We start from the raw sequence: 10,097 nt of genomic DNA on the forward strand, positions 1-10,097 counted from the left end.
AGCGAAAAACCATCTAAAAAAAAAAAAAATTAAAAATAAAAACATAAAAAATTGCTGGGTCCAAGCTATACGTTCAGCTCAACAGTGCACATAGTGTCCAATGATGGTGTGTCCCATTGGAAACAAAAGGAAACTGACTTGAAGGCAAAGAGACAGTCAACAAGAATGTAGCAGAAAAGTAATGTGGTGGGAGGTGAGAAGTGCTATGCAGGCTAAACCGCGAGGCAAAGTCTAAGCTCTTTACCAGAAGGCATCTAGACTCAAGAGGAAACTGATGGGACAGAAGAGGTAGAGGAAAGACACTAGACTGAAAGTCAGGAGACCTTGGATCTGGTTCTGACTTCTGCCCTTGACAAGACATATCATTGTGGGCAGATGATTTTGTCATCAGGTTCTCAGCTGGACTTGTAGTCTTATATACCCTGGTTTGGAGCAAGTCTTTATTTCAAAGATTTGCAGTCAGGTTCTTCATTTTATCTATCTATGTATATAGGTATCTATATATTTATTTGAGACGGAGTATTGCTCTGTGGCCCAGGCTGGAGTGCAGGGGTGCAATCTCAGCTCACCGCAACCTCCACCTCCCACGTTCAAGCAATTCTCCTACCTCAGCCTCCCAAGTAGCTGGGAGGTAAGTGCCACCACACCCAGCCAATTTTTTGTATTTTTAGTAGAGACGGGGTTTCACCGTGTTAGCCAGGATGGTCTTGATCTCCTGATCTCGTGATCGGCCCACCTCAGCCTACCAAAGTGCTTGGATTACAGGCGTGAGCCACCGCATCCAGCCAGGTTCTTCATTTTAAAGAGCTGGAAAACTAAGTATCTCTTCCAAATGGAAATATTAAAATGGATCTTCTTTTCCTGCAAGATGCTGCAGTCTGTTTATATCACAGTTTACTCAGAGCCTGCTGGTAAGTCAAAATCCCACGGTTATTTTAGTCTGTTGACACTGCAGTTACGTATTTCACCGTGTGACAACATTACAGTGTAGGAGGGAGATAATTAGGGGCCCCTAAATAAAGACTGATTGATGGTAACTGGGTATTTTTTCACAGAATGCTTTTATTTATTTATTTTTTGAGGCAGAGTCTTACTCTGTTGCTGAGGCTGGAGTACAGTGGCGCAATCTTGGCTCACTGCAACCTCTACCTCCCGGTTCAAGAGATTCTCCCGCCTCAGCCTTAGGAGTAGCTGGGATTACAGGTGTGTGCCACCATGCCTGGCTAATTTTTATATTTTTAGTAGAGACGAGGTTTCACCATGTTGGCCAGGCTGGTCTCAAACTCCTGACCTCAAGTGATCTACCCACCTCGGCCTCCCAAAATGTTGAGATTACAGGCATGAGCCAGTGTGCCCGGCCCCAGAACACTTTTTTTTAACATGTACTGTACAACATCTGTGAACCACACTCTAAAAGAAATGTGGATCACTTTCTTTTCTTTTTAAACACTGCGTATATTTAAGGTATACAACTTGATGTTTTGATATACACATACATAATGAAATGTCAAGCAAATTATCCTAACCATCACCTTCCATAGTTACCTTTCTGTGTGTGTGTGAGATAAAGAACACTTTCAATTAAAACACTGGTTGGAAAAGAAATACACACTTTAAAAACATTCCTTCACTCAAAATTCACAATGCTTGAATAGCTTACTAATCTGTTACATATGCCTATCCTGATGACGCTGGGTTTTTTTTTAGGCATCTAAATTTGAATTTAGAGAATTCAATCTCTCTGCTTAAAGCCTGCTGTGAAGTTAAAATCCTGTAACTCTTATTTTAGTCTGAGATAGTTACATATTTCACATTTTACTACAGAATAGAAGAAAGACAAAATTAAAACAAAAACGAAAAACAGGACCTCGAAACTTCACTGATCATTGGTGACACACTCATTTAGAAGTGTGGAAACCCTTTGAAATTACTGTCTGGATGCCTTTTGGCCAGCTGTCTCCTTGGGCATCTATTTCTAATTCCTTTCACACTGTCAGAATGTTACATCCAGGAGGGACCTTCAAGGTCATCTGATCCAATCTACTCATTTTACAAAGGAGGATAAAGCCCAGAGAAGGTGAAATTAGTACAGCTGATTTGAAACCAGAGTTTTCAATTCCCAGAGTTACTGTTCTTTGCTTATATGTATCAGGTGTATGTGTGTGTATACTGTATGATGCATATTTATGTTCTAATTTGTTTTAAAATTAGGAACATTACTGCATTGCATGAAGTAAGAAAATGAAAGTTCTCTCTTTTAACAGTCCCTCCTCTAGCCACCAACACCCATATAACTCTTTGGGAAAAGCCAGTATTAACAGTTTGATATGGCTGAGCATGGTGGTGGTTGATGCCTGTCATCCCAGAGCTGTGGGAGGCTGAGACAGAGGCTCACTTGAGCTCAGGAGTTTGAGTCCAGCATGAGCAACATAGTGAGACCTTTTCTCTACTAAAAATTAAAAAAAAAAAATTAGCCAGCCATGGTGTTGTGAGCCTGGTGGTCCCAGCTACTTGGAAGGATGAGACAGGAAGATCGCTTGAGCCCATGGGGTGGAGGCTGCAGTGAGCCGTGATCGTGCCACTGCACTCCAGCCTGGGCAACAGAGTGACATCCTCAAAAAAAACCAAACAAACAAAAACCAGCTTGGCATAATCATACACAAATTCTATTCATCTGTCTCTGTGCATTTGTACACATACTTATGTGTATATATACACAAAAATATTTTTAAAAATAATTTTACCTTGGGAGGCCGAGGCGGGGGGATCACGAGGTCAAGAGATCGAGACCATCCTGGTCAACATGGTGAAACCCCGTCTCTACTAAAAATACAAAAAATTAGCTGGGCATGGTGGTGCGTGCCTGTAATCCCAGCTACTCAGGAGGCTGAGGCAGGAGAATTGCCTGAACCCAGGAGGCAGAGGCTGCGGTGAGCCGAGATCGCGCCATTGCACTCCAGCCTGGGTAACAAGAGCGAAACTCCGTCTCAAAAAAAAAAAAAAATAAAAATAATAATAATAATAATAATAATAATAATTTTACCATATACAAGAACCTAACTAAACAAAAAGTGATTTTTTTTTTGTTTGGAATAAAATGGGAGCTCAGGACAATAAAATACAAATGATCTTGAGAAGTGAATATTAAACTTGATAAAAATGTATTAACCAGTGAGTGCTGTGATCCACTCGTTCCCCTCCAGAACTAAACGAGTTATTTCCCCACCTGTTGGGAGGCTGCTGGTTGATAGTCACCAGCTTGAGAGAGTTGCCTTGCCCAAGGTCAGACCTGGCGGGGGTGGGGAGGCAGCTAGCACTCACTGAATGGTTAGTCAGTGTAGAAGTATGTGGCTTGGATCTCTGTTGCCACCAAATCTCGTATCAAATTGTAAAACCTGGCCTGGTGCAGTGGTTCATGCCTGTAATCCCAGAACTTTGTGAGGCCAAGGCGAGTGGATCACTGAGGTCAGGAGTTAGAGACCAGCCTGGCCAACATGGTGAAGCTCTGTCTCTACTAAAAACATAAAAATTAGCCGGGCATGGTGGCGGGCTCTTGTAATCCTAGCTACTTGGGATGCTGAGGCAGAAGCATCGCTTAAACCAGGGGGTGGAAGTTGCGGAGAGCCGAGACAGTGCCATTGCACTCCAACCTGGGCAACAGAGTGAACTCTGTCTCAAAACAAAAACAAAAACAAAACCCTTTATAATCCCCCACGTTGGAGGTGGGGCTAGGTGGGAGATGATTGGATCACGGGGGCAGTTTCTCATGGTTTAGCACCATCCCCCTAGGGCTGTCATCAGCGGTAGTGAGTTCTCATGAGACCTGGTTGTTTAAAAGTGTGTGGCACCTCCCCTGTCTCACTCTTCCTCCCCTTCCTGCCACATAAGATGCCTCCTCCTGCTTTGCCCTCTGCCACGACAGAAAGTTCCTTGAGGCCGCCCCAGAAGCAGATGGTGTTATGCTTCCTGTAACAGCCTGCAGAACTATGAGCCAATTAAACCTCTTTTCTTTATAAATTACCCAGCCTCAGGTATTTCTTCATAGCAGTGCGAGCACTGACTAATACCACCAATCTGAAGCCTCATGGCAGCTTCAGGGAGTCCTGTGGGTCAGTGGAGACCTCACTGAGGCTGCATTCCAGCCCAACTTCTTCCTTTGCCTCGCATCTGTCCCTTTTCTTTTTTCCTTTTCTTTACTTCCCTTCCCATGTGCTGATCCTGAAAGTTCTCTCCAGTCAACGCTCTACGTGCTAATCTCAGAATCAACTTCTCTAAAAGCTCAACTGCGAGAGCCACTCAGGCAATTTTTGCCTCCTAAGACACATTTCTTCTCCACAGCTGCTAAATTGATCAAGACTCGTAATTTTTCGAAGAAAATTTCTGAAAATCAAGGAATCCAATGACTGCATATTTGAATTCAAGGCACTTTTTCACATGTGTGTCAAACCTTCACAATTCTATGGGAAGACAGATTTCAAAATGAGCCGCTGAAGTCTTGGTAGGGGAAGCAGATACGCTGTTATAGAAACCGTGGGAGAGCTTCTAGCATTGCAAACAGGTGCTCAGTAAATTACTGTTGAGCTGGATAAAAACAATTTTCTTTCCTTCTTTTTTTAGAGACAGGGTCTCTCTCTGTCACTCAGGCTGGAGTACAGTGGTGCAATCATGGCTCACCCCAACTTCCAGCTTCTGAGCTCAAGCCATCCTCCTGCCTCAGCCTCCCAAGTAGCTGGGACCACAGGCATGCACCAACATGCCAGGCTAATATTTTGATTTTTTTTTTTAAATAAAGACAAGGTCTCACTATGTTGCCCAGGCTGGTCTTAAACCCTTGGCCTCAAACGATCCACCAGCCTCAGCCTTGCAAAGTGCTGGAATTATAGACATGAGCCACTGTGCCTGGCCCCCAGCATATTTTCAATAGATTTATTTGGTGTTCATGGTTAGATGAAGGCCGAACCTCTTTCTCCCTCTTTCTCTGCCTTTCCTTTTGTTTCCCCTGTCCCTCCATGTTTTCTCATTGTCTTTCCTCTTTCCTCATTTCCTTTATTGTTTCCCTTTTTCAGTCTCTCTCCATTTTATTTCTCACTATTCCAATCTGGCTCTTCTGTTCCTCTCCTAAAATCGCTCATCAGTAGAAACTGATGCAAGTAGAAATAGAAAGCACTGGGCAGGAGGGCTCAGGTTTGATGACAGCTTTGCCAAGGGATGAGCCCAACTGTCGAGTTTCGAGAGGCAGATCCAGGTGAAGGCAAAAGTCAGTGAAAGAGGTACAGGGAGTAGACCTGAACTACTCTGATTCCATTTCTTCTTTTTTTCCTTCCTTCCTTCCTACATTCCTTCCTTCCCTCCCCCCCTCCCTCCCCCCTCCTTCCTTCCTTCCATCTTTCCTTCCTTTCTGTCTTTTTGACAAGAGTCTCGCTCTGTTGTCCAGGCACGGGAGTACGGTGGTGTGATCTTGACTCACTGCAATATCCACCTCCTTCCTGGGTTCCAGTGATTTTCCTGCCTCTGCCTCCCGAAAATCTGGGAATACAGGTGTGCATCACCACGCCCAGCTAATATTTGTATTTTACTTTTTTAGATGGAGTCTTGCTCTGTCACCCAGGCTGGAGTGCAGTGGCACCATCTCTGCTCACTGTAACTCTGCCTCTGCTTCCCAAGTTCAAGTGATCTCCTGCCTCAGCCTCCTGAGTAGCTGGGATTACAAGCACGCACCACCACGCCTGGCTTATTTTTGTACTTTTAGTAGAGACAAGGTTTCACCATGTTGGTCAGACTGGTCTCAAACTCCTGACCTCATGACCCACCCACCTCCCAAAGTGCTCAGCCTCCCAAAGTGCTGGGATTACAGGTGTGAGCCACTGCACCCAGCCTAATTTTTGTATTTTCAGTAGAGACAGGGTTTCACCGTGTTGGCTAGGCTGGTCTCAAACTCCTGACCTGAGGTGATCCCAAAGTGCTTGGATGACAGGTGTGAGCCACCACGCCCAGCCTTGACTCCATTTTTTATGCTACAGGAACTATACCAGGTTCCTGGAGGTACAGAGAGAAAAGACAGAATCTCACTTCTTCATGCATGGGAGTTGACTGGGAAAGTCAGCATACAGTGATGAGAGCAAAGAAAAGGAAGCAGGACGCAGGGGAGGCTTCAAGAGGAAAGGACATTTGAATGGACTCACACAGGAGGCGAGGGTGAAAGCACAGGCAAAGGCGTGGAGGTGTGGACGAGCAGGGTTCACCTGAGGCCCTGAGCCAGGCCTGGGCATCGGGTGTGAGGGAGCAGGGGCAGGAGTGGATCTGTGAAGCTACTGAGGTCAGATTATGAAAGACCCTCAATGGTAGGCCTTGGGGGGTTGGAAGTTACTCTTAGGAGTGGAGCCTATGACTGGCTTCACTGAATAGAATTGGAATCTTAGAAAGATCTCTCTGGTACCAGAATACAGGCTGGATCGGCAGGGACAGAGGCAGTGAAGTTAGTTAGGGGGTAACTGCAATGTATCAGGCACAGGATGCCGACAGTGTGAGCTGAGGATGGCGCCGGAAGTGGATAGGGGGTGGAGAAGAGGGGCCTGAATGAGAGATTGGGAAGAGGACTCAGAGAACTGGAAAGCAAACTGGATATGGAGGCAAGGGAGCATTGGTGAACAACCCTCTGTGTGCCTCTCACACTCTGAAACATCTTGGCATGCAAGGAAGCACGGCCCTGAGCATGTGTGACTGGGGCCATTCTTGCAGGTCGTGTCTGTAGTAAGGCAGCCTTGAGGGATGAGGTCAAGTCTCCCTGTGGGAGCAAGAGCAGGCTTGCTTACTGCTTACTGTAAAAACCGGTGGATGCCCTGGGCTCACGGTTCCTCAGCTGTGGTGCAAACCACTGTATGTGTAGCCTTTACCTGGGCTCTCTGTGTCACACCTGTGGGACAGGAGGACCAACAGAACCCACATGAACATAACGTTCATGCTGCTCGCTGCTTTGTGAGTAAAGCTGTTTTTGACCCAAGAATCTCATCTTTTACTATGAAACAGCAGAGTCTTCTATTCCACAAGTCACAGGCTAACTTATTAGCTGCTAATCTGGGGGAAAATAAATCCCACACTGGTCAAGGAAAAGGAGAATTTCTGGCTCGAGTGACTTGGTATAAAGTAGTGCCTCTCACCAGGGGAGGAACAGGTGTGTAGAAACAAGAGGCTGAGGTCAGTTTTATACATGGTAATTGTCTTTTCCTGCCAAATAGGTGTGGTCCTTATATACAGGGATTGATCACTGGAGCTCACAGACCTGTTGGCAAATTCTGTTCCTAACTGAAGCAGGAATAGAAACCCCTAGAGGTTGGTCAGTCTCACATCCCAGCCATCCACCATGATCCTTTAGTGTATTCCTCTAGCACCTTCCTAGAGGGCAGGTGGAAAATAAATGTCTTTTTTTTTTTTTTGAGAGAGGGAGTTTTGTTCTTGTTGCCCAAGCCAGAGTACAGTGGCGCAATCTCAACTCACTGCAACCTCCACCTCCCAGGTTCAAGTGATTCTCCTGTCTCAGCCTCCTGAGTAGCTGAGATTACAGGTGCCCACCATCACACCTGGATAATTTATTTTTGTTTATTTTTAGCAGAAGCAAGGTTTCATCATGTTAGCCAAGCTGGTCTCGAACTCCTGACTTCAGATGATCCGCCTGCCTCAGCCTCCCAAAGTGCTGGATTACAGGTGTGAGCCACTGTACCTGGTCATGAAAATAAACGTCTTAAAAGAACCTGAGTAATGTGAATAGCCAGCTGAAATGTATTCATTTTACGTATCTTATTCAACATACAGCATTACACAGTGACCTCAACTGTACCAAGAAAACCGGGTTTCTGGGGACGCTGTTGATCCCTCTCTCCTTTCTCAGCCCTGGTGGTTCCAGGGGAGAACAACTGAAGGAAGGAAAAAGGTAACTGGGGTGGGGGAGGAAGGTGACAGCAGGGGAAAGAATGAATCCAAGGCATTTTCTTCTTAGGCAAGGAATCCATGTCTATTGCCAGCCTTGCCCTATAGCAAGAGTTCAATAAAAGGTTTTGAATATATTCATTTTGGCTTTTGTTCATCCATTACACAATCCTAAATAATTCCTCTTCATATTTTGGCAATGAAAATTTTAATACTTTTTTTTCCCTCTAAGTCACGGATTCAATTGATAAAATAGCTCTGGTCACTTACCCGGTCATTCAAGAGCTGATGGTTTAAGGGTGTCCAAGTGCTCATCTTTGTCTGCATTTTGGGACCATCTGTGTTTTTTGGAGGTGCAAATGCCATCATGAAACAACTGGATATCCTTCCATAAGAAAGACAACACCTAACAGAAGAAGTGAATCATATGACCCTCAGAATACAAAAAATACCAACACCGGCCAGGCACGATGGCTCACGCCTGTAATCCCAGCACCTTGGGAGGCCGAGGCAGGAAGATCACTTGAGGTCAGGAGTTTGAGACCAGCCTGGCTAACATGGCAAAACTCCATCTCTACTAAGAATACAAAAATTAGCTGGGTGTGGTGGCACATGCCTGTAATCCCAGCTAATCAGGAGGCTGAGGCAGGAGAATTGCTTGAACTCAGGAGGCAGAGGTTGCAGTGAGCTGAGCTTGAGCCATTGCACCCCAGTCTGGGCAACAAGAGAGAAACTCTGTTTAAAAAAAAAAGAGCCAGGCGTGGTGGTGCATGCCTGTAATCATAGCTACTCGAGAGACTGAGGCAGGAGAATCACTGGAACCTGGAAGGTGGAGGTTGCAGTGAGCCAAGATAGTACCACTGTACTCCAGACTGGGCAGCAGAGCAAGACTCCATCTCAAAAAAAATGTTAATACCATATAATTTTTCAGTATGTCGGCAGAGGGAATGGGTGGGAAGAGCATTTATTGGGAGCATCTTATATGTCAAGCACTTCATATATCTGCTCAATGGAAGCATACAACTATCAGGTGAGGTGGTAGTTTTTAACTCATTTTACACATGAAGAAAATTCGGCTCATTGACTTTACCCTGTCTGAGTTCATACAGAGAACAAATGGTGGAACTGGTAGTCAGACCCAGGTCAGTTTAATTTCACTGGATTTGGGGGGAAATCCAAAATCACTCCTAGCCACTATACTATATTGGCCAGAAAGAAAAGTATTTTAAATTTAAAATCACAGTGCAATATAAAACACTTCATTCTTGTCCCTTGTGATATTAACTCTCCTCCTTCCTTCTTAACTTCCAGATATCCAAATAACAGGAACTCCTGCCTGACAGCGTAATAAAGAGGATGCATGGTGGGAGAGACAAAGCTAAGGCTTAGGAGATGAACAGATTTGAGTTCATTGGGGGAAATTTGCTATTTTTAGTTAGCTGGTATATGTCTGCCTCCTTTTGATTAAAATACTTTAGTTTTCAGAAGGAATGACTTTTCCTTCATTGTTTAGAGCCTGGTGGTTTAATTAATTAAGGTAGCTTGTCCTTCCCTAGCCAAGAGATGGTCATGAGACTAAGCTAGGCCAGCTGGTCTGACAATAGCTTATTCTTATTCTTATTTTATTGATTTAATTATTTATTTTGAGACGGAGTCTTGCTCTGTCACCCAGACTCCAGTGCAGTGGTGCCATCTTGCCGCTCTGCAACATCTACTTCTCAGGTTCAAGCAATCCTCCTGCTTCAGCCTCCCGAGTAGCAGGGGTTACAGGTGCGTACCACTATACCTGTCTAATTTTTTTTTTTTTTTAGTAGAGATGGGATTTTGTCATGTTAACCAGGCTGGTCTCAAACTCCTGGCCATAAGTGATCTGCCCACCTTGGCTTCTCAAAATGTTGGGATTACAGGTGTGAGCCACTGTGACCGCCACTATTTCACAGGTGAGGTGGTCATTCAAAGTAGCATTGTTAACCTGGGCAGACTGTCCAGTTGTCCCTGCTATTTCACTGCCCCTCACCGCTCCCTACAAAAGCCCCATGTCCTTTCTAACATGGGGCTAACGTAAGCAAATAGGAAACTTACTGCAATATCCTTGCAAAAAACTTCCTATTTGCGTACATTAGCTAGAATCTGTTTCTGTTGTTTGCAACCATTTTCTTTCTTTCTTTTTTTTT

General features: G+C 44.8%; 1 protein-coding gene across 1 annotated transcript in view; it reads right to left on the minus strand.

The window, feature by feature from the left end:
• The window catches only part of FBXO16 (F-box protein 16), a 68,539-nt gene that overhangs the window by 55,164 nt on the left and 3,278 nt on the right, over positions 1-10,097 (minus strand). Inside the window, exon 2 of the mRNA XM_037742658.1 lies at positions 8,194-8,308. Coding sequence (XP_037598586.1) covers positions 8,194-8,292 — 99 coding nt within the window. The 5' untranslated portion in view covers positions 8,293-8,308. The remainder of the gene's footprint in view (positions 1-8,193; positions 8,309-10,097) is intronic.

Source organism: Cebus imitator, unplaced genomic scaffold (genome assembly GCF_001604975.1).
Source record: "Cebus imitator isolate Cc_AM_T3 unplaced genomic scaffold, Cebus_imitator-1.0 Scaffold125, whole genome shotgun sequence".
Classification (NCBI taxonomy): domain Eukaryota; kingdom Metazoa; phylum Chordata; class Mammalia; order Primates; family Cebidae; genus Cebus; species Cebus imitator.